Source organism: Haemorhous mexicanus, chromosome 3, assembly GCF_027477595.1.
Source record: "Haemorhous mexicanus isolate bHaeMex1 chromosome 3, bHaeMex1.pri, whole genome shotgun sequence".
NCBI lineage: Eukaryota > Metazoa > Chordata > Aves > Passeriformes > Fringillidae > Haemorhous > Haemorhous mexicanus.
Window position 1 is genome coordinate 114,742,108 of NC_082343.1, and position 23,538 is coordinate 114,765,645.

Below are 23,538 nucleotides of genomic sequence, written 5' to 3' on the forward strand. Positions count from 1 at the left end.
CAGGTTGACCAGAGAAGCTGTGGTTGCCCCATCCCTGAAAGTGTCCAAGGCCAGGCTGGACAGGGCTTGGAGTAACCTGGGATGGTGGAAGGTGTCCCTGCCACAGGCACAGCTTAGCAATAATAAAGCATCAGTGGAAACAGCACTGGAAGAATCTATGCCTTTTATTTATTTATTTCAGAAAAATACTTCTGCTGAGTTTATCACAAAAGTCACTGAACAATGAACAACAACAAACAAAATCCGTACAAAAACTGAAGTGACAGGAAGAATGAAACAAACGGGATAAAACACCAGAGACTTTTAATTCCCCCCACCCCCTCCAAAATCAGGAAATTTGCACTAAAGCATAAATATGGAAGAACAGAATTTTTCCTCAAGTTCCTTTGCTGAAGTTTGATCAGTTGCGTTCAATGTTTTCGAGGAAAAACAACACACCTCTGCCTGGCTTTTCCAACAGCCATTCTTCCCAGAAAAACCCCACACACAGCTCCAAGGAGGAGGAACCTACCTCACTGCTGGGCATAAAACCTTCTAAACCAACCTTTCATCCCCCATGAAGTTTCCTGGAAGGCTGTAACTCAAACCCCATCATCTTCACCCACTGCTGACACAACCTGGGGTCCACCTACCAAAGGCAAGAGCCTGAGGCTCCTGTAAAGCCCCAGGCACTGCAGCAAAGGCAGGATGGCTCCAAGCTCCAAGAGTCACTTGGAGGCAAGGAGGAGACATCCCAGAGTGACCACACTTCCCTCCAACCAGGAAGCCTATCAAAAATATATTTTAAAACACTGAGTTGAAGGTAAGGGGTCCTATAGGGGAACTGGAACTTGGTTACTACTAACCCAAGCATTATGAGTAAGAAGAAAGAATCCTAAATAACAACAACAACAACAACATAAAACACAACTGTAATGCCCCATAATGTAAGAGTCACTCAAAAACTGTATGTGAAATGCTACATCTGTTTTTCCTCCACCCCTTTCTCTTCCCAAGCCCATTCTTCAACCTCCTAAGACAAGAAATAAGAACTAGAGCTGGTATTTCACAGCTCCTATATACTAGGACAGGAAAACACTACACTTCGCCCCAAAAACCACAGGCTACTCAATTCCTGACCTCCTTAGGTTGGATAATGGACACAGACTACTAAAGCAGCCCCAAGCCCATGGGAAGAGTGGAATGAATCATGTCCCACTGGAAGTTTTGGATAATCTCCATCACCTTTTGCACTGTGGTGGACAAGAGCTCCTGTTCAGGGTTAGATCTTGGGGTTGGATTAAAGGTTGGACTTTGACAAGTTTGGAGGCATTTTCCAAACTCACCCAACAATTCCATGATGTTTTCTGCACATGACACACATGGGGCATGAGAAGAGCATCCAGTAAAGGGAAGTGAGCTTGTGGCATTTCATAGGCAGAGAGGCCAAGGACAGACTGACCACCTAGGGCTTGCAATGAAAATGCTCCAAGAAAAAGCTCTTTGGGCTGAAAGTAAGGCTGGATCTGCTGAGAAATGACACGGACACAGGAACAACAGCAGCAGTTACTGCAGGCTTGCAGCCCAGGGATTGTGCTTGCACTACACCACAGAGATAGGAGCAGCCCATGGCAGCCCCTCTGATGGATAGGGAATTGCAAACCTCCAGGATGACAGTGGATATTGCCTCACAACAAAGGCTCAGCTCAAAAAAAAAAAACAACCTGCCAGGTTTGGGTCTAACAGAAGAATGGGGATTTCTGAGGACTAAATATAGGGGAGGGCTAAAAAAAAAAAAAAAAGCCCCATTATCTATAGGTTTAAAAAACCAAAATTATAAAAAGAACACATGGAAATGCTTCAAAAACAAATGTCCCTTTTCCTGGTAGCTCTGTCAAAAAGGAAACAGAAAACACATAAATGTAGCATATGTTGTACATACGTAGTAACAAAGAAGGGTGTTCAGCTACTGCTATAGTGCACAGAGAGGCTACAACATAAGGCACTTGGGATACAAAGCATCACCAGCTACTGTACAGAGATAGGATTGTGCAAGTAGAAAAGCTGCCTGAAGCCAAGCAGGCAGGAGGAGGAATCATTCAGCAGCCATGTTTTTGGGGGGCTCTATGTGTCACCTGCTAACAGAGTCAGCAGCTCGGCTGCTGCGAGGCATCAGCGCTGCAGAAAGGCCTGGCCGAGGCTCTGGGGAGATGCCAGCCAGCAGTCACTCCTGGAGGGCACTGGCAGTGGATGGCAGGGAATGGGAAGAGGCAGGAGAAAGGAAAAACCTCTCCCACTCGACCTTTTCCATGTCCTGCCCAACATAAAGCTCTTTTCCCCCCCAGTCATGTTGCACCCCAGGTCCTGTTGCCGCCTCTGAGCCAAAAAGTGTCTTATCCTCCCAGCACAGGCTACGAGGAGCAATGGCAAGGCACCACCAGGGGCTCTGCTCCAGCCTCCTTCCCCAGATCCTCTGAAAACAGGGAAAGCCCTCTCCTACCAGCATCTCTCACCTGACACTCAAATTTGCGGGGATTGAGGAACAAATGGGATTTGACCAACTGTCCTCATGTCCCTGCATGTTTTCCCCCTCCAGAGCCTCCTCAACAAGGAGAGGGGGAGGAAAAGACAAAAGACACTCAGATAAATGGGGGGAAAACCCAACTCAGCTCAAAGAGGGGTAGAAAATCAACTGTCACCCATTCCTCAAAACACAACTGGCGCAAAGAACAACAGCACCAGCCTCAAGCTGGAATTGCACTCGGAGAGAGCCAGAGTTGAGGTGCCCCCAAGGGCTGAGCCAGGGGCACACCAGAGATCAATCCTGGACTGCACATGGACAGCAGCCCAGCTCTGTGTCCCTCTCCTCACCCAGCCAAGGGGACACACCACGAGTCCCCTGTTCCTGCTGTGCCAAGCAGAACTAAAGCTATGGCTGACTTCACTGCACAAGAGGCACCAACAGCAAAGCCCAGCTCAGGAACTGCCCCAGAGGACAGTGTGGGGACAGAGGTGCCACTACTGCTCACCTGCCAAACCTAGCTTGGTGTGGCACCCCAAAAAGAAGCCCAGTGAGATGGCACTGACCCACAAAACCCCAAGCAGATGCTGCTCCCCAGCAGTCTCAGCGAGGGATGAAGCTGGTGGGATCTGGCTTTCCACAAAACCTCCTGCCAGCACGTGGAGGTGGTAGTGGGCAGAAGCAAGAGGGGAAAGTGGTCTGCAGCAACAGATGGCCTCTGAGGTAGATTTGAGACAACTCCATCTGCTAACAGCTATGTGTCACAAGCCAGGCTTTTCCTAAATGCAAGCTGCTCCTTGCAGCCCCGGCCTCCTTCGCCTTCCTTCCCTGTCATCTCATTCACAGCTCAGAAAGGGATGAAGGGGCTAGGATTTTTGGAAGAAACCCTGGATTTGATAGCACCTTGGGTGGATACAAGCACTGTATCCTTTGGAAACAAAGAGTGAAGCTGGTGGCTGCCGATGGCACGGCTGGACTGGTACGGTAGGGATGAGGAAGGCTGAGGTGACAGCACGAGGGGCACAGTCCCAATGATGCAAAAACTCTTTGCAGCAACCCATCTGTCACCTGGATGTCGTTACAAGCAACAAGAACACCAGGTCCACGAGGCACAGACAAGCTGGCAAAGGGCTGGGCTGACAGGAGCCAGGCCAGTACTCAGAGCAGGGCAGGCCTCAAGGATTCACATGGAACTGAGGATGCTGCTGCCCCATAACAAAACGCTGAGAGCTGCAGAGCCCTGGGCCCAGCTCTTGGGGCTAGGAGGTCTAGAACAACCACAGGGCAGCCAAGAGAAACAGTGGGGGCAAGCAGAGGCTGGGAGATGGACCTTCCATATGAAGAAGAAAGTTCAAGTTCTCTCCCTTCTCTACTGCCCAGCTCTCAAAAATTCTCAAAAGCAGGGTTCAGAAAACCCCAGTTAACCAGAGGTCCACCAGGAGAGAAGACAGGGTTGAGCTTCCTCCATCAGACCCTGGTCTCTCTTTGCAGCATCACCATCCTGCTGAGTGCTGGCCAGTTGTGCCCCATCTCACCTGAGAGCACCCCTGAGCCTCAGATCTCACAGCCCCAGCACATTTCCCCAGGAATCTGATCCCATAACACACATATGGTGCCTTCAAGCTGTCGTGGCCCTGTCCCAGGGGCTCAGGGAAGCACCACGAAGAGAGGGGAGGAACATGCTGTAGGAGAAAAAAGGATTGTTTGGAACCATCTATGATAATTTGTAACCATTAACCAAAATAACCGAACACTAAAATAGAAAAGAAAAAAAAAAACCATTGCACGCTGGTTTACGATCAGAGGAAGGCAAAACCAGGAGGGCTGGAGAAGGTTCCTATGAGGGGGATGGGAGAAGGGGAATGGGGCCTTTTTGGTTTTATTGCAAACGGTTACCAGAGCAAGAAAGGAAGGGAGGAGAGCGAGAGACACCTTGGGAAGATGATTCCAAGCCTTTCAAGACGCTGCTTGTGAGGAGCAGGAGGAGGGGCTGCTCAGTCCTGGTATCTCGCCCACCTCCCCAGGAGACAACCCTTGGCTTCTACGGAGACTTGAGCTTCTTGGTGCGAGGTGAGGTTCCGTTCTCTGCTTTCACCACTCCGTTTTCATGGTAACCTGGGGATGGCAACAAAGGGACACGGAGCTGGTGAGGGCTCTGGAATGTAATCTGAGGGAGCTGGGGGTGTTTAACCTGGAGAAAAGGAGGCTTGGGAGGGACCTTCTCGCTTGCCACAAGTCCCTGACAGGAGGGTGCAGCCAGGTGGGGCTTTGCTCCCTGGGAACAAGGGACAGGACAAGATGAAATGGCTTCAGGCTGCCACAAGGGAGGTTCAGGTTGGACATTAGAAGAAATTCCCTCACCTAAAGGGTGATTAAACATTGAATGGGCTGCTCAGAGAGGTTTGGAGTCACCACTCCTGGAGGTGTCCAAGGAATGACTTAACGTGGCGCTCAGCACTATAGTCTGGTTGACACCGTGGTGATTGGTCAAAGTTGGACTCCATGATCTCAGAGGTCTTTTCCAACCTAAACCATTCTGTGATTCTATGGAGAAAGAAACTTTGTCCCTTGCACAAGCCAAACCCTTTATTCTCTCAGGACTGGTCTGCAGACATGGGGAAACCCCCATGATATCAGGACACTGCTGGGGACACCCTGCACAGGCAGCAGCCTGCTGGGGGATGCTGAACCCCAGGACTGACCCCTCCACAGTGCCACCCTTCCAGCACTCACCCGAGTCCCTCTTGAGCAGCTTGGTTTGCTGCCTGGTGCCGGCGGCGGCAGCGGCGGCTCGCTTCCGACTGCTCTGCTCGTTCCAGTACTCCCTCCAGCGCCGCAGCTGGAAGTGGATGAAGCGCCACATCACCGAGGCCTGGAAGAGGCACACCAACAGCAGCACACTCATTCTGCCAGGGGCGGAGAAGAGGCAGGCTGAGAACACAGCAGCGAGGCCACCCCCAGCCCGGCCTTTCCCCCCACTCCGGGGCTGGTGGCCGAGGTCCCCCACGTGGCAGATGCCATCCCTCCAGCCACCATCTCTCCTCTCTGCCACCCCGGAGCCCAGAGCAGCCACTCTCCTTTCCCTCCATATCATAAAGCTCTCAGTTTTTGATTCATTGATTCTTTCAACTTTAGGGCAGGAATGGATGAACAGGATGGTCTCAGCTAGCACTGCCCAAAACACAAAGTGGCACAGTCAAGATACGATGTCCCTGGATGATCTAAAAGGTGGAAGGGAGGTAAGAAAGACACTCAAATTCTCAGGTGTGCCAGCAGTCCTTGGCTTCAAAAAGCCTGAGAATGACCATGCCTGGAAAATGCTGAATTCAACCCACAGCCGCTGCAAGGGCGAGAAAGGCTCCCAGACCTGACAGACTGCAAGGCACGAGGAGCCCATTTCACTCTCTGCTTCTCACATCAAACGGCAGCAAAACATGACCAAGCAGAAGGGAAAATGCCTTTTCCTTGACCATATCCATGTAAATGCACTTACAGGTACAACAGGGAAAGCCTGCAAGCATTTCTCCAAGATAGGCTTGCACTTTATAACTTCTCTTGAGTAACACCTAATTTCCTGACTTTTCCCCTCCACTTTGGCTCTGGGTAGCCTTTAAACCCCTCCTTGCTTCCTTCACACCCCCTTCAGCTCACTAAGACCTTCCCTAAATAGAATCAGGATCAGATCATCACTGTCTGGATCCCATTTGGATGGAGCTTGGAGCAACCTGGTCCAGTGATGGTATCCATGTCCACGGCAGGCATTGGAACAAGATGGAACAAGATCTTTAAAGTCCCCTCCAACCCAAACCATTCTGGGATTCCATGATTTCCAAACTCAGAAAAATCCATGCTGGGATAACACATCCAAGGAAGACACAGAGGACATTCCTACCTGAAGAGAATATTGTTGAAGAGGAAGCTGAAGAAGTTCCCTCTCTCGGGGTCCAGGGCCTGGCTCTCCACGCGTGGCAGCCCGAAGCCGATGACCAGGATGTACAAGGTGAGGGTGAAGAGTCTGGTGACCACAAACACCACGGCCCAGACATTAAACCTGCAGGAGAGCAAGCAGAGGTGTGGGCAGGAGCAGCCCCAGTACCAACCCAGGAGGGGAGAGCAAGATCCAGGCTCTCCTGGGCTCCAGAGGAGGATGGGAGGCACAGGCAGCTCCCCTCCTTACAGCTTCTCGTTGTTCTCGTCCGTGAAGTAAACCAGTCGCGCCATGTGGAAGAAGAACTCAGCCAAGTACTGCAACAGCAAGAGGATCAGCCCCAAGCGGGTTAAGCTGGCAGGAAAGAGGAAAAAAAAAGCATCACTGGGTTGTTCAGACTTCATCCTTCTACCTTCATCCTTCAACCTTCATCCTGCAAACACAGCTGCAGCCTCAGCCCTGCTGTCCATGAACTGCAGTGCCAACCCAAAGCCAGATCTCTGTGTAGCAGTGGGGGCAGGACTGCAATAGGGGAAATCCCTGTCTACAAACCATCAACACAGTCCAAACCACTGGCAGAGCTGGCATATATCCAACACAAAACCCTATGGCTGGCAAGGCTGCTCTGCTTTTTATCAGAGAATGGTCTGGGTGAGAAGGGACCTTAAAGATCATCTCACTCCAACCCCCTGCCCTGGACATCTTCCACTGTCCCAGGTTGTTCCAATGCCCATCCAACCTGGTCTTGAACACTTCCAGGGATGGGAAACCCTCTGGATAACCTGTGCCAAGTGCCTCACCATCCTCACAGGCAAGAATTTCTTCCCAATATCTAAATCTCTCCTATTTTAGTTTAAAACCATTCCCCTTGTCCTATATACCTGCCTAGGTAAAAAGTCACTCTCCACTGAAACAACCCAATTTATTCCTCCTAAGCCCCTCACCCCACTGAGGATTCCCAGGTGGCCCCCAGGGCAGAAGCAGCTGCCCAGCCCCATCCCTGGTGTGGGAGGAGATGCTGAGGCAGGGACTCACTTGAGCAGGTAGGCGCCGGCGATGTGCAGCAGGTAGAGCGCGATGCAGCGCAGCTGCCGGGGGATCTCCTCCTGGCAGGGCAGAAAAGCCAAATCAACCTCTCAGCCCTCTCCAGCCACCCTCCCTCCCTCTCCCAAAACCTCCACCTGGCTCTCACCTTGCGGACTTTTTGGAAGTAGAGCTCGGGCAGGGCGTGCAGCCAGTAGGCCAGCTGGCACAGGTAGAAAAACTTCACCTGGTACCTGAAATGCAGGGAGGAGCCACGTGAGCCAGCCCAGGCCAAGGCAGGACCCCAAGAACCCAAGTGCCAGGGCAGCATTAAGCAATCCCTCCACTGTTTTGGAGTTATGGGATTTAGGAGAAATCATTATTTCTCCTAAATTATTTGTTGAGCCAAGAGAGCCACACACAGAGTTTATCCAGATGCTTGTGCTGTGATCTCTGTGCTCTCAGCAAACCTCACTTTTGTTAAAAACCAAGATGGAAGGGTCATCCCCCACTACATTTCTGCTGTCAAAAATGAAAGAGACTTTCCCAAAGTGATGCAGGAAACAGGCAGGATGAGTAACCAAGCCCACAGGGCCTTCCTCATGAAACCCTCTGGAACACCCCTCCCCAGGCTCACAAATGAGATATCCCCACTCCCCATGGTCTCACTGCAGCATCCTTGATGCAGGGTGCATGCAGAGGGAGCTGTGCTGTCAGCACCCCACTCCCAGCAGGCAAAACTGTGGAGAGGAAGGAAGTGGCAAGCCCCAGAACAAAATGCCCTCACAAGTGCTTACGGCAGATAAACATGTGGGTAGTTTTCCCACAGACTCCGGGGGTTTGAAATATATCCTTCCTGAAAAAGAGAAGAGAAGCAAGGCTTCAGCAAAACAAAACAGATTATAAGAGGGTGGGCCGATGGTACAGTGAAATGAGGAACTGGGGATGACACCCAAGCCTTGTCACAGCCTGCAGGAAAAACCATGTTCCCTGTGAGGGCCAAGGCTGAGCTCTGCATCTGTGGGTCTCTAGCACCCCTCTAAAATTTCACCAGGCCCCCTGTTTGGGGGCTGAAAGCTGCTTGCTCAGTTGCACAGAGAGTCCCAAGTTCAGGAGAGGGTATTTTGGGGTTTGGAATGCTCTGGAGGTGTAGGGGTGATATTCCTGTAGCATGGCTCAGGCAGCCATATGCATGGTCCAGAGGCTTCTTGCCCACTGGCATTTCCAACCCCAGCAGCACTTTAACAACAAGAAGTGCTTCTGAAGAGAAAGAGGAACAGAAAACACCAACAAAAATAACTGGATATGAATTGGATAGTTTCATTTTCCACCTCTTGCCTTACAGGATAGGACTCCCTTCTGACTCCTGCCACACGGATACTTCCCTGGGCTTTACAAGGAGATGCTGGCGTGGGAAACTTGTCCTGCCCAGTCACCATCATCCATTCCCCGTCTGTCTCAAGTCCCTTTTTTTCAGCTGGAGAAGGCCAGGGAAGAACAAGGGTGACCTGCTCTGCACATGCTGGGTGTTTGGGGAGCACATCACAGCAATGTGGGTTGTACAGGATGCTCCAGCCCTAGAGGGATCAGTGTGGCACTGGGCAAGGGAAGCCTAAAACCAGCAGCATCAACTGTACTGCAAAAGTCTCCTTCCTCAGAGCCCTATGAGTCAGAGGCAGTGCCAGCAGATCTCTAGAAATGCTGGCCTTGAAGGGAAAAGTAGTTCTCTAAGAAGGGCTGGCAGGACCCTCTGAGCAGTGGAGAGGCAATCTGTCCCTAAGGATCCATCCCCAGAGCCACTGCAGAACACAGCTGGACCCCAATGGCTGCAGGTAGCAAAGCATCATCACTTCACACTGCCAAAATAGATCTCTCCCACACCACCTGCTCTTCCCTCCCTCTTCCTTCCCAAAATGACACTTTTTCCTCTGAATTCTTTGGGTTGACACACAAAGGAACAGCAAGATTTCCCTGTTTTCAAAGATTCCCTCAGCTTGCCAAGGAAAGAACCATAAAGAGGGATCCCAAAATTCTGCCTATTAGCCCCATGACCCCAAAAAAGGCACCCAGAAACCTCAAGGCACTGAATGTACATAAGGAGGAAAATAAGCTGACAAAGGCATCAGGTCCTGGAGCAGAGGATGAAGATGATGGGGCCAGGCAGGATTTCTGGGGCCCAAAAAGATTTCACAGCCCATTTACCTGTGCCTTGTACAATACAGGAGAAGGATCTCTCAAAACTGCCCTCAGGCAGTGGCTGGAAAGATCCACCACAGCTGAAAATCAAACTGACTGAAATGTGCCTGTTTTGACCCAGAAGCTGGCTGGGGACCCTGCTGCCAGTGGGATTTTGTGCTCCAGAACCCACAGTTCTCCCTGGAAACCCATGGCAGCCCCATGCCTTACCGTCACCACGACGTACAAGCACCAGATGACAGAGGTGAGGTGGAAAGCAACCAGCTGCCCTGACTCATTGAACTTGCTGTGCTTGACCTTGGAGAGATGCAGACGCCTGTTGATTTTCTGGGAAGGAGCAGAGGGAGAGACAAACAACAAGAAATCATCAGCCACCATCAACTCTCTCTCTCCTCCTCCTCCTCATCCTATGCAACCTCCAGAGATGAAGGCTCACTCATCATCACCTCATCCCCCAGACCACCCTCAGAAGAGCATTTAAGTGCAGAGCCCCCCGTGGGATTTGAGGTATTTTGAGGACACAAGACAGGGAATGGTGCTCACGTCCAGGGCGTATTCCTGCACCACCGCGTGCAGGATGATGGCGATGAAGATGTAGAAGAGGATGGTGACCAGATCCTTCAGCCCATAGTGATACTGGACCAGCTCCCCATCTGCAAAGACACCAAAGTGTGGGTCAGACACCTGTGGCCCAAAGGATTTCCAGGTGAGGGCTTAGTGGGGAGCAGCTTGGATGGGGACACCAGAGAGAGGTCATGACTATGGCAGTGGCAAAAGGGCTCTCTTCAGGGTTAGCTCATGACAAACGTGGGTGGTTTCCCCTCTTACAGGTACACACCTCAAGGGAGGGGACACTGGGAACACTGAAAGCTTCCCCCTGCCACTGGGAACAGCTCGGCTGTGGAGACAGGAATTTATCACCTGGAGGGATGAAGACATGGGACGGTGAGGCAGGTCACGGGATCAGGGATGCCCCATTAGGAACATCAGGGCTTGGGATAGGATTTCCACCCCCTCAGTTATGATTTAACATTTCCTTATGATCTCCCACTCCCTGAAAACTGCTGGAGCAGGATTCAGCTGCCTACATGGAGATGCCTTCTGCTATTCAGAGATCTGAGGCAGCACCACACGACTGGTGGATTAGAAATAGGACCCAGGGGAGGCTGTGCTCTTCTGGAGCAACAAGAGACCCAGCAGCACCCAAAATACCCCAGACATCTGCATTTAGGTGACTATTTTCAGCCCTCAAGCTTATGGGAAGAAGTAGAGTTGGGAAGGCTGCAGGAAGTATCATCACACGAAGCTCAGACCACTCCTGGCTGCTGCTCTCCCTCACCCTGATCCAGTCTGTCCTCTCCTGATACCAGTGCTGGGAAGAGACTGCTCTGTCACCAGCCCTGTCTACCCTAAACAAAGCTTCATTCCAGATTTTTAAGATTTGATCAGAACACACCTGGCACAAGGACATGAAAACACCCTTAGGAGCCCCTGGTGCTGTGCAGACCCAGAGGTAAAAATGGTGCCTGCATCCCAGAACAAGGTAAAAGACAGAATTGCAAGGCCAAAGAAAATAGATCATGTACATGTGCTCTGTCTCCTCTCTCCAGGGCACCTCAGAAGCTCTAGCAGGAGCTGTGGGAAAGCCCTGGAAAAATTCAGATTCCTCCCAAGAAGCTGCTGCACTAAGATCTCTCTCCTTACTGTGCCTCCTGGGACTTTTCATATCAGAAAAGAATAAATCCCTTAAAAACCAGCAGCAGAAGTTGTCTGGACTGTGCCACAGGGGAGAAGGGTCCACATTTTAATCTGGAAGCTGGATGATTCCTTCAGCCATAACCACAGCCTTTAAGGGCAGAGCTTTTATCTTCCACATGTCTGCCTCTCTGTAGCTCCCCTAATCCCAACACTGCTCTTTCTTTGGATGATTACTCAAACACTCCCAATTAACTGCAGATTTCTGCCACCAGGCCAGGCTTTGTGCCCCAGGCATTTGGCTCATCCCAAGCCCAGGCCTTTACCCAAAGCACCTCCTGATGTCTCCAGGCCAGTGCCCAGATCCCTGCCAGATCCAGAGAGGCTCTGAGCCAGGAAGGCAGCAACCAGCAGCCAAAATAGGAATAATAGGGGCTGAGCTTCCTGGCTGGGAGCTGGGACACCTCCTCTGGTCCCTTTGGTTCTGAGCTGCACCAAAGGGAATTTACTCCCTGTGAATCAGAACCTGCTTGGAGCAGGGATGCTGTGCACCACATGCATCTCCACACCCTCCCCTCCAGGTGCCATCCCCAAAAATCAGCAGGACAGGGATGATATGAACAGCCCCTGCTGCTTGGAAAAGAGGTAAATGCCTCCTGCTCCACAGGGGGACAAGAAGCTGCTCCAGGCAGGCAATCACACAGCTGGATCCTGCCTGACCAGGCTAGGAGCAGCATCCTCATTCTGCAGGGAGCACAGAGTGGCCTGGCCATGGCAGAAAGAGAGAGGAAGTCCCCAAACTACCTGGAAAGATTTCTTCCCAACACTGGCTGCATGAGACATGACCAGAGTGCTCTGAGACACTCAAAGTTTGCTTCTTCCCAAAATATCATATTTTTAACATCTCTGCCAGACCAGACTGCATTTACTGTCAGACAAGAGCCTGAGCAGCTGATCAGTAGAGGATGAGCCCAAGGCAGCTGGAAGTGAGGATTTGGGGCAAACCAGACTCAACCCTCCCTTGGGATTTGTGGAGCAGAGGCATGTCTCACCTGCTGTAGGCACACTAACATTGTACTGAGGTAAGATGAACAGGAAGGCAGTCTTGGCTGTGACCTGTCAAAGACACAGAGGGGAGAAGAAGCAAATCAGTTGTTAAATCCATTCCTCTGGAGCAATTTTTTTCCCATTATGATGGGAAAGGCAAATCACCCAAGGAGATGTGCCAGCATCAGCTTCACTTGCAGAAACACAGACCCTCACTCTGGTCACCCACAAGATCCCAGATGCATGGCCAAAAAGGAGGAAAAAAGCCTGGGATAAGGTATCAGGACATCCAAAACCCAGGGCTGTGCTGCTCACTTTTCATTTATTGAATCATAGAATCGAATCATGGAACATCCTGAGTTGGAAGGGACCAAAAGATCACTGAAATCCCACTCCTGTCTCTGCACAGGACACCCCAAGAATCTCATCCTGTGCCTGAGAGCATTGTCAAAACCCTTCCTGAACTCTGTCAGGCTTGGGGCTGTGACCATTCCCTGGGGAGCCTGTTCAGTATCCAGCCACCCTCAGGGGTGGAAAGAAACTTTTCCTAATACTCAACCTAAACCTTTCCTGACACAGCTCCAGCCATTCCCTCTGATCCTGTCACTGATCACCAGTGAGGTGGCCATTGACTAAATTGCTTTTATTCAAAGGAATGCTCCTCCCCAGCAGCAAAGCAGGAGGTTTTGTGGGGATGGGGCAGAGCATCCACCCCACAGGATACCCCAAAACTGCACCTCTGAGACCAAAGCACCCTCCAGCAGGGGCACAGCAAAATCCAATGCACAGACATCCAACACCAAACATGCCTGCAGCCCATCCCAGGCAGCAGGTCACCAGATTTTCCCTTTCCAGTGGCTCCCAGCCAACCCTCCAACGCTTCACATGCACCCACCCTCAAACACAACCATTCCCAAAAAATCCTGTGCCCATCAAACACCAACAGAGATGAGCTGCATTTCACACAGACATGGCTGCACTGCTTCAGAGCTGCAAGATATTAAAATCCCAGCTGGAAATTGCTCCACAGCTTGTGGGGGAGACAGGGGGACTTTGCCAAGTGTTCCCATCCTGCCACCACCAGCATTGAGCAACCGGTGCAGGCAGCCCCGGCTCGGGGACAGCAAACTCCATGGTGTGTTTTCGTGATGTTTGGGGATTTTATTGTTTTTTCCACTGAGAAAAAAAAAAAAAGAAAAGAAAAAGAAATCCCACATGTTGTGCTCTGTTTGTGGAGGAGTAGATGCAGGAGATGGAGACCATGGGCACAGCTTGGGGTGGGAATGGAAAAAGTGCATTGCCTGGCCTCAAGCTGGCTGAGGGAGACACTTCTGGCTCCTACAGACCTTGCTGGCTGGGAAAGCCAAGTTGCCTCATAGCAGAGCAGTACAGGACCTGGAGTTTACTTACAAACCTTGCCACAGGGCATGAAACAAAGGCATGGAGCCAGTGGTGGCTGTGGTGCTGCAGGGATGGGCGGCCGTGTCATGGATGTGCTAAAGACAGCAGGCCCTGATGGATTTACAGCTCCCTGAGTACCTGGCTGACATCCATTGCTATAAACAGCTGGAAACAAGATATCATCTCCAGGTGAAGCCTCCTAACCTACTGGAGAGGACACAGAGCCATGCAGGAAAATGGCCCCAGAGTATCTCCAGGGTGGAAAGCAATGCCCAGACAGCCCTCAGCCCCAGCACACTTTCCAAGGATTCTGCTGATCTTTCCCAGAGCACCTGGTAGGAAGGTTCCTCCATCAAGCAATGCTTTGTCCCATCTCCACACTGGCCTTTGCTTCCTGTGGGCTGCAAAACCACCAGAAGCTCTGGAGCCATCCCAGCACCCCCCACCTTTCCTTACAGAGGGGTAGCAGGCTGCTTCCTAAAGCCTCAGTGAAATATTTTAACAACCCAACTCAACTGTAACCTCCTAGATGCAGGCACCTGCGTGGCAAAAACCAGGTTTCCTTGGCTTGGGAAATCGGGATGAGCACCAGGAATGGGAAAACCCTTCAGAGCCTGCCTTGAGCATTTCACATGCAGCCAGGGAAAGCAGAAGTTTGGAGCGGGAAAAGCAATGCGAGGATTATTCAGAGGCACAAGACTTGCTGTCTGTTTGCTCTGAAACAAGATGCTGATATGGGAAAGGAAGTCCTGGGCATGCTTCTGCCCTGCAGGGCAGAGAGTAGAGCCAGACCTGCCACTAAACTGCTACTGGCAGGGACACAATTCATGGAATCATAGAATAATTTAGGTTGGAAATGTACTCTAAGATCATGGAATCTAACTGTTCCCCCAGCACTACCAAGCCCACCACAAAACCATGGTCACAGGTGCCACATCTGCACAATTTTTGAACAATTCCAGGGATGGTGATTCCACAACTTCCAGCCTCTTCCAATCACTGACTGCCTTTCCAGCAAAGAAATTTTCCCTCATATCTAACCTTATCCTTCCTGGCACAATGTCTTAGAGGGTAGGAGAGGGATTTGTCTCCATGGGACACACAGAGCAGGGACCATGTAGCAAACACTGTATATTTATTTCTCATCCACTCCCTGACCTGCATTAAGGGCACCCCTATGCAGAGGGAGATGTTCCTCATCCCAGCCTCATCCCGCCTGACATGAGGGATGTGGCACTTGGGGATATGGGTTAGTGCTGGCCTTGGCAGTGCTGGGGGAATGGTTGGACTTGATGACCTTAGAGGGCTTTCCCTACATTAACAATTTTATGGTTCTGTATGCCTGACCCACGTAAATTTGGGAAGCAGTTGTCCTGGGAGCTCTCTGCACCATGAAGAAGGAGCCACATCCTGAGCAGTGAGTGGTTTTCTGCTGGTTACAGCCACTAACTCAAGGACCAAAGTGCAGATGGATGGGGAACAGAGAAAACAGAGCATGTCCACCATGACCAGTTTCCTGAGATGCCTGGATCCGCCCGGACAGGGATGAGGCTGTTTCTCATGGCCAGAAACCAAATCAGCACATCCACCTTGCAGCCCTGGGTGGCAGAGCAATTGATAAAGCCAAGAAATCCCAGCACTACCACACATTTACTGTCTAAAACCAGGCATCTACTCCCTGATTATGTGGTGATTGGAAAAATCCACACTTTCTGTAGCCTCCCCTGGAGACTGCTGCCTAATACAGAGCAGCAAAGCTCTCCCCATCCTTTTTTAGATCCCAGAATGGTTTGGGTTGATATGGACCTTAAAGTTCATGTTCCAACCCCCTGATATGGGAAGGGAAACCTTTCATAGAGCAGGGTGCTCAGAGCCCCACCCAGCAATTCAAAAGATGCCTTTTTTACCCCTGCCATGAAATGCTTTATATCAAAACCCCAACTTCACCTGTTCAGATGTGCAACTGGCTTTTAAAAAGGTGTCTAAGCACACACATCCAGGCAGTTTAGCATCTCTCCCTGAAATTACCCACTGCAACTCTCAAACACTAATATTTTCAGGAATGAGGGATAATTTTTGAGCATCCCTCCCCAGCACACTCTTCAAAATCCTGGAACAGCTTGCCCAGATTGGTTGTGGACTCCCCATCCCTGGAAGTGTTCAAGGCCAGGTTGGACAGGGCTCTGAGCAATCTGGTCTAGTGGAAGCTGTCTTTCCCATGGCAGAGGGTTGGAAAGAGTTTTAAGATCCCTTCCAACTCGAACAATTCCAGGATTCTATGAAACACATTTCCCTTCTCCAAAGCCTCATCCCAGTGGGATTTGTCTTCACCACAGCCAGGAACCCCCAGGCAAGCCACCATCCCCCCATGGTCCTGCTTGAGTTAAAGCCACTCTGGAGGAAAGAAGCAGCTCCAAACCTCTGGCGGGGGAGGCTGGGGGAGTTTTCTGCAGTCGGAGCCGGGAAAATATTTCCAGGGCTAGAAAAACAACTCAAACTAATTACAGACAAAATGCTGTCCAAAGGCTTTTCTCACAACTTTGGGTTTCTTTTTCCCCTGCTAGCTAGAATTTATTGAAAGACAAACTTGCTGATGCACAGTATGGATTGACACAGGCCCTATATGTAAACTAAAGCCCAAACTTTGGACCATAGCCTTTCAAAGTAAACATCTGGCTTTGACAAAAAGCCCTTCCCAAGGGTGGTGCAGCCCCTCTGCCCCCACAGACAAACTCATCCCCCAGCATGACACTATTTCCACTGCCTCACCCTCCCTCCTGTTTATTCCCTTTTTAAAAGTAAACCTAAAAACTGTGCTTTTTTACCTTTTTTTCCACTCTTCCCAGCACTCAACCCTTACATCCCCCACATGCCTTGGTTCCCACATCTGGCAAAGACCAGGGGAGGCAGGAATGCATTTTGTTTTCCCTCATTAACAATGGAAAGGCCTTAATTTTTAGAGTACTACAGAGGGGACTGGGAAGGGGAAAGTATATTTAGCAGGAAGCCTGGAAATAGCAGCTCATTTGTCAGCTGCCTTCTCCTGAGTGTCACAACTCTGAGTCTGGGAGCCCGTGACTCACATCCCACAATCTGCACAGGGGGAAAGCCCAGCAAGGGCATGGAACCAGTTCTAAAACAATGGTTTATAGCTTTATTTCATCACCCCAGGCATAAGACTAAACCTCAGTTTCCCCACATTAGAGATTACAACAGCAGCCACCATCTAATATAGAAACTTCTCCAAAATCAGCAAAGTTTTCCCCAAACCTGACCAGGCACGGCTCACAGGAGCCACCCCTGGTGGGACACAGGTGAAACCCAGCCTGGCCTTTGCTTCATTTTTCTGCAAAGCAGGGTGGAAAACGATATGCAAAGTAATTTCTGCATGAGGATGGGAAGCACCTGTTTCGCATTTCTATACAGACTCAGTAAAAATAGTTTCTCACCAGAAAAAAAAAAAAAAAAAAAAAAAAAGGGGGGGGAGGTTTTCCTTTCTGGGCTCCAGCAGCCACACACACGTGGCAAAACCCCTCTCTGGCACCAGGCAGCTGCACAACCAGGTGTGTTTTCACACCCTGAAGGCTCAGGGCTGGCTGAGAAACAAAACCCTTTGTGGTGCCCAGCTCAGGACAGCCCTTTAGGGGGAAACTCCCTCCAAGCCTCGGGCTTCCCTCCCTGAGCAATGCCATGATCACCAAAAACTCACACAACACTGGAATAATCAAATCACCTGGAACACCAATGAGCATCCTCACGCCACCAAATCCCATCATGACTGGCACCTGCTCCCTACCACAGAGGAATTACCAGCTTGGTGAATCCACGTGGATGGGGAAAGGTTGTGCACCCAAAAAGATGCTCAAGGTGTAGCTTATGCTGTGCTTGAGCAGTGAGAGACCCATGGCAGCCTCCCAGCATCACCCCAAGAAGGGTGCTGGAGCAAGGAAGCAGTCAGCTCCTGAGGGATGCCTGGGAAAAGGTTAAAAATCTTATTTGTGTCTTCCCAAAAAAACCTTCCCTGCAGGAAACAGCCTATTGTGAGCAGGATTCGGCCTTTTCCGCTGGGCCTGAGCTTGGCTGTGGCCACTGGCATTGGGGAAGGTGGAAGCCTGGCTGCAGGGTGGGAAGAAGGAACGACAGGAGAAGGAGGGGAAGGCACAGTGACAGGTCCTTCCCACCGTGGCAAGGGATCAGAGCTGCCATCAAAACTCACCACAGAGGTGGCACAAACAGGCACAGACGGTTTGGAGGGCTGGGCAAGAGCAGAGGCTGATCTCCCCTCCAGGGGAAAAGAAAGCAGAAGAAATAAATGTAATAATAAAATAAAAGTAAACTGAAATACCCACAAGGACCAAGAGCTGTCCCAAACCCCATGCCAAGGGATGATGCTGCCAGCTACAGGGAGCACTGGAAGCCACCCTGGCATGGCAAGCTCTGTCTCTCTGAGGTCTGCTGGAGAGTAGCAAACTGCTGCCTTCAGCATCTGAGGGAGATTAAATTAAAATACATTTAAAAAACACAGATAACACCACAAACCCCTCCCTGCCACCTCCATGGGAGGAGGTTCATCATTTTTTAGAACTGCCCTCACAGCACCATATCAACAAAAGCATCACAGCAGCAAGCCCAGGTACCACCTCTCCAGGACAGAGCTCCCAATATGCAACAAACCCATCTGCAGGGAGAAACCCTGAGACAGAGACACAACCTCAGTGGTATTTTCTTTTAAAAGTATGAGTATGAAACTTGCAGCCCAACTTCGCAGCATTTGCATGTGGCTTTGGAATACAGCTGGCCCTCCTGGGTCGGTTTTGAAACCCGTAAATAAATATACATACATGCACAAGGACGTTGAAAAGGGTTCGAGTGCTGTAAGAGACTCGTTCATTCAATGAGTTCGCAGTAAAAAAAAAGAGGGGGATAGAAAAGCAGGGGGTGCCAGCGGGGAGGAATTAAGGAAATGGATTTCCTCCTCCTGCGATTTGCTACAGAAGGAGCCTTTCCTCCCTCGCCAGGCCCCCCGGCCACCCCTTTCCCATCCGGATTTGCTTTGAAACGTGGCACTGCCGAAGGGGAGGGTTCAGCGGGGGAGGCGGGGGGGTCCCGGCCGGCGGTGCCGCTGACCAGGGCCCGGCGCTCGGCGCGGGATGCCCGGAGCCAAGCGAAGCCGCACGGGGAAAGCGGGCGGAGAGGGAAGGAGCCGGAGCAGCGGGAGGGACAGAGCGGCGTTCCCGGCATGGCGGTGGTGGGACAGCGGCCTTGCGGGGGTCTGCGGCCACCCCGGCAGGAGAAGGAATGCCGTGGATGCCTTCCCGTGGCCCGCAGCTCAGCGGGATGGAAAAGGCCGGGCAGCTTCTGCCCCAGGCCCGGGAGCCCCCGGCACCCGTCCCACGGCGCGGGGTCAGCGGGCTGCGGAGAAAACACCTGGAAAAGGGCTACTGTTAAAAAAAAAAAAAGGGGGGGGAAAAGGCAAAAAAAAAAAAAAAAAATTCTTCCATTTCCAAGAGATGGGAATATCAGACAAGGCTTAGCTTCTCGCTTGATGTGCCCCTCAGTGCTCGGGACATCCTGTCAGCCGCGGTGGGTTTGGGGCAGGGGTTTTGACACCGCCTGTGCTCCCCCTCCCCAGGCAGGGACCCCCGGCAGACTGCAGCGGGGGCAGAAGGATGTGCCACCCCTAAAGCCAGCAGCAGGCTGGGTCCCCGTGGCAATGTGGGGAACCTCTCCCGTGCTGGGTGAGAGATGGGGAATGAATGGGGCGGCACTCTCACCTCAGACCGAGGGGTCCTGCACCCCACAGCCCCCTCCTCGTACGGGATGGGGGCACCTGGGCCGGCTGGGGACCCTCCCGAGCTGGGACAGCCCCAGGGAGGGACACCCCATGCAGAGCAAGGGGGGTCACCTCGTCCACGGGGTGGGGACACACGGACAGCCGGTCCCGGCGGGGGCGATGGCGGGGGCGTCTCACCTCGAACATGAGGGCGATGAGGACGCTGAGCACCAGGCAGAAGCCGATGTCGGCGTGGTTGTGGATGAGAAACTCCTGGCTGAAGAGCGGGTGGCTCTTGGCCCGCCGGCGGAAGGCCATGGCCGGGGCCGAGCCGAGCCCAAACTTCCCCGGGCCCCGCGGAACTTCGCGGAGCGCCGCGATGGCCCCGCGCAGGCGCCGCCGCCTGAGCCCTCCCCGCGCCCGCCCGGCTCCGCTCGGCCCCGGCAGCGACCCCGCCCCGGCCCGCACCAGCACCGGGACCGGCACCGCCCCGGCCCGCACCAGGAACAGCACCGGCACCGCTCCGACCAGCACCGGGAACAGCACCGGCACCGCCCCGGCCCGCACCGAGAACAGCACCGGCACCGCCCCGGCCCGCACCGGGAACAGCACCGGCACCGCTCCGACCAGCACCGGGACCGGCACCGCCCCGGCCCGCACCGGGAACAGCACCGACACCGGCACCACTCCCACTCGCCCCGGGGCCGGCATCGGCACCGACCAGCACCGGGGCCGGCACTGGGAACCGGCACCGCCCCGACCCGCATTGGGACTGGGACCGGCACCGCCCGCACCGGGACCCGGCCGCGGAGCTGAACTCGCACCCAGCCACGGACCCGCACCCAAACCGAGACCCAGCACCCGAGCCTGCCCCCGAGCCGGACCGAACCTGGGCACGGACACGGACCTGGACCCAGACCCAGTACCGGCACCGGGCCTCAGCCCAACCCTGGACACGGACCCGGCACCGGCCCCACCCCGGGACCTGCACCCAGCACGCGATGGAAAGCTCGGATGTGGACCCAGACTGAGAGCCGAGACCTGGCACCGGCTATGGACATGGACCCTTCCCTGGACCAAGCCCTGGAGCTGGATCCATCCCTGCTCCAGCTCAGCGCAGCCCTGGACCTAGCACCGAACCGGGACCCAGCACCCAGCCCGGCACCAGACAGAGAACCCAGCTCTGGTCACGGCTCCTGCTTGCCCCAAGTACACCCTAGCACTCTATAGCGGGGGGAGGCACACACTGGTTTTGGCACCCACCTCACATCTGTGCCCTGGTGCTGTGCACATCTGGACAGCCACCCACACTTGAAGCCACCTATTGTGAATGTGGGGATGCCCACCTGCATCTGCACCGGCCAATTGTTTGTGTGCAGACAGCCTCCCACCTCTGCACCCACCTACCATGCACATCTGGGCTCCCATGCACCCAGCACCCACCCCCCTGTGCACACCCTGCAGTGTTCTGACATCTTGCTCTGCATCCCAAAGTTCCCGTGCTGAACCTCAAATCTCCCTCATTAAACGGGGAAAGGTCTGAGATGCCTTCCCTATCCCACCCCCTTCCCAAAACCACACCCCAGCTCGATCTGGGGGTGTAGCAGTGGGGACAGAGACAATCTGAGCAGGTTTCCAGGGCAAAACAGTGGAACATTTGGTGTTATTTATTGAACTCAATCCCTAAAATCCCCCCAAAGCTCCTCAGGGAGCTCCAAGGACATGAGGGGAGCAGACAGGGCCCTTTGGTGGCTTTGCTTAGGAAAATCAAGGTATAAACAGTGTTTTGGTTTGAAAGATCTCCCTTCAAGCAAAACATGGATCCTCTTGCTTCCAGGGTCTTTTTCAGCTCCTCCAGCATCCCTGGATCCCCACAGATCCCTCACAGATCTGTCTTGTGTCCAGTGAGGATGGATTCACAGGAGGGAGAAAACACTGCTCCAGCACATCTGAGAGAGCTGAGCTGTCTCAAACCTGGTGCTGAGAGCACAAAGCATTTTCCTCCAGCCAAATCCAGCTGGGGAAGCACAGTCCCTGGGTTCTCATTAAGCACTCAGTCCTATCAGGCAAGTCCTGATTAGCTGGGCTTACCCTCTGCTCCCCCCCTCTGTGGTATTGTTTAGCCTTGGAGCCATGGGCACAGAGCTGCAGCCTGGGCCCTGCCTTTTACAGGAACACTGAATGCACCAGAAAGGGATTTGCAGCAAACCAAATTTAATTAAAGAGGGAAAAAATAACTAAAGTTTCAACTTGGAAAAAAAACCCAGACAAATAACAACAGCCCCAGGGCAAATAATTCTATTTTCTGTAAGGTCCAAATGTTGTGTTTCAATGCTGTTGGAAGTGAAAAGATGGTTTTCCTGGGGAAATCTTTTTTGATGAGGGGGGTGGGGAGTGGGGTGGTGTTACATCATTTTGGAGCTGGAGGGAATGTTTTTCACAAAACCAGGCCCCCATGGACAATGCTCAGAAATTGGGCTGCTGGAAGGTGAGATCCCAGCAGCAGGGCTGGGGCGAGGCTGCTGCCCCACACGCAAGCCCTGTTGATACAACTCCATCCTGCTTTATTTTATTTCACCTTGAAAGAGGGACAAGAGTGACAAGCCAAGGGGACAGTGCCAGCAGTCAGGACAGCCACATTCCCAAGGCCAGGCACTCGCCTGGGTATTGTTTAATTTCTTAGGGACGTAGCCTCTGTTCCTGCCTGTTTGCTCCTTTTTCCAGATCACCAGAGTGGCACAGCCAGTTCTCCTGGGGAGCCCTTGTGTCACTCCCTGCATTGTCAAAATTCATGCTTGGTTCCTGCTCCCATGTTGCCCTTGAGAGCTCCTCTCATCTGTGGCATTGAGCTCTCCTGGGCTGGGGCATGATCCTCCACCTCTCAAAAGTGAGGGTGGAGAGGGTTTCCTTAAGAAACACAATGGAAAAGAAAAGGTTCACAGGAGGCAAATGAGTAGAAATTTTCTATTCCAGAGCAGGCAAAAGCACTGGACCATCTGTCCAAGTGTAGTGGGATGGAGATATCCCCTTGCTCCAGCCCTTCTGTGCGTGGCTGAAGCCCAAACATTGGTGATGAGCACCCCCAAAAGCTGGGCAGATCCTGGTCTAGCTCAGGATCATTCCTTATCCAAAAACAGCTTCATGGGAGATGCTGCAGAAGGAGCAGAGGATCTGCCTGGATCTCCTCAAGCATTTGAGACATTTGGAAGATAACATCTGCAGGTTGTCAGGAGCAGCTGGTCCACTGCCCCTCTGCCAGCTTTAGTTTTCCTTCCTGGTTTTGGACTGGCCCAGGCCCCCATGTTGCTCCACACAGAGCAGTGACATGGGATTTGTGGGATTTGTGCACCCCATGGGTTGATCAGAGGACAGAGCAGAGTGTGGAGTAACCAGGTCACCCACCTGGGCACAGCTCCAAGGATACAGCACCAAAATCAGGACTCAGCACCATGGTGGTGACAGCTGGAGCCACTTCTACTAAACCCCCAGGGTCCCATTGTGCATCCAGTGTGATCTGGGGCATCTCCCCTCACACACATCTTTGGACATGAAGGCACCATGGGATATTTACAGGTCAATGACTTCTCCTGAAGAGGGCAAGACCCTGACAGTGATTTTCAAACACTCCCCATGGCCCAGTGATGCCTGGGAACTAAAAGGAGATGACCACACCAAGGTCTCATTCCTCCAGGAACTCCACCTCCGGTATCCCAGAGCTCCCCATTTCATTCCCACTGGCTCCCAGGGCAATGCCACAGCAGCATCAGTCCTGCACCTCCCTCTCCTCTCTGGTCATCATCCCTGCAGGGATTCAAAAGTCGTATGGATGTGGCACATGGGGACATGGATTAGTGGTGGCCTTGGCAGAGCTGGGGAATGGTTGGACTGGATGAGCTCAGAGCTTTTCCAACCTTAATGATTCCATAATACAAGCACTGGAGGTGTGTCTGGAGATTGAGCAGCATCTCCCTCTGG

The 23,538-nt window shown here is 52.5% G+C and overlaps 1 protein-coding gene across 1 annotated transcript; it reads right to left on the reverse strand.

Moving 5' to 3' along the window:
• Window positions 1-146: 146 nt before the first annotated feature.
• TRAM2 (translocation associated membrane protein 2) lies at window positions 147-19,966 on the reverse strand. The gene is made up of 11 exons (XM_059843092.1): window positions 19,762-19,966; window positions 12,395-12,458; window positions 10,191-10,300; window positions 9,858-9,974; window positions 8,249-8,307; window positions 7,621-7,705; window positions 7,464-7,534; window positions 6,678-6,782; window positions 6,393-6,551; window positions 5,234-5,406; window positions 147-4,615 (listed from the first exon to the last, which is right to left on the reverse strand). The coding sequence occupies exons 1-11, from the start codon at window positions 19,879-19,881 to the stop codon at window positions 4,542-4,544; spliced, it is 1,137 nt and encodes a 378-aa protein (XP_059699075.1). The 5' UTR covers window positions 19,882-19,966; the 3' UTR covers window positions 147-4,541.
• Between the last annotated feature and the right edge of the window lie 3,572 nt (window positions 19,967-23,538).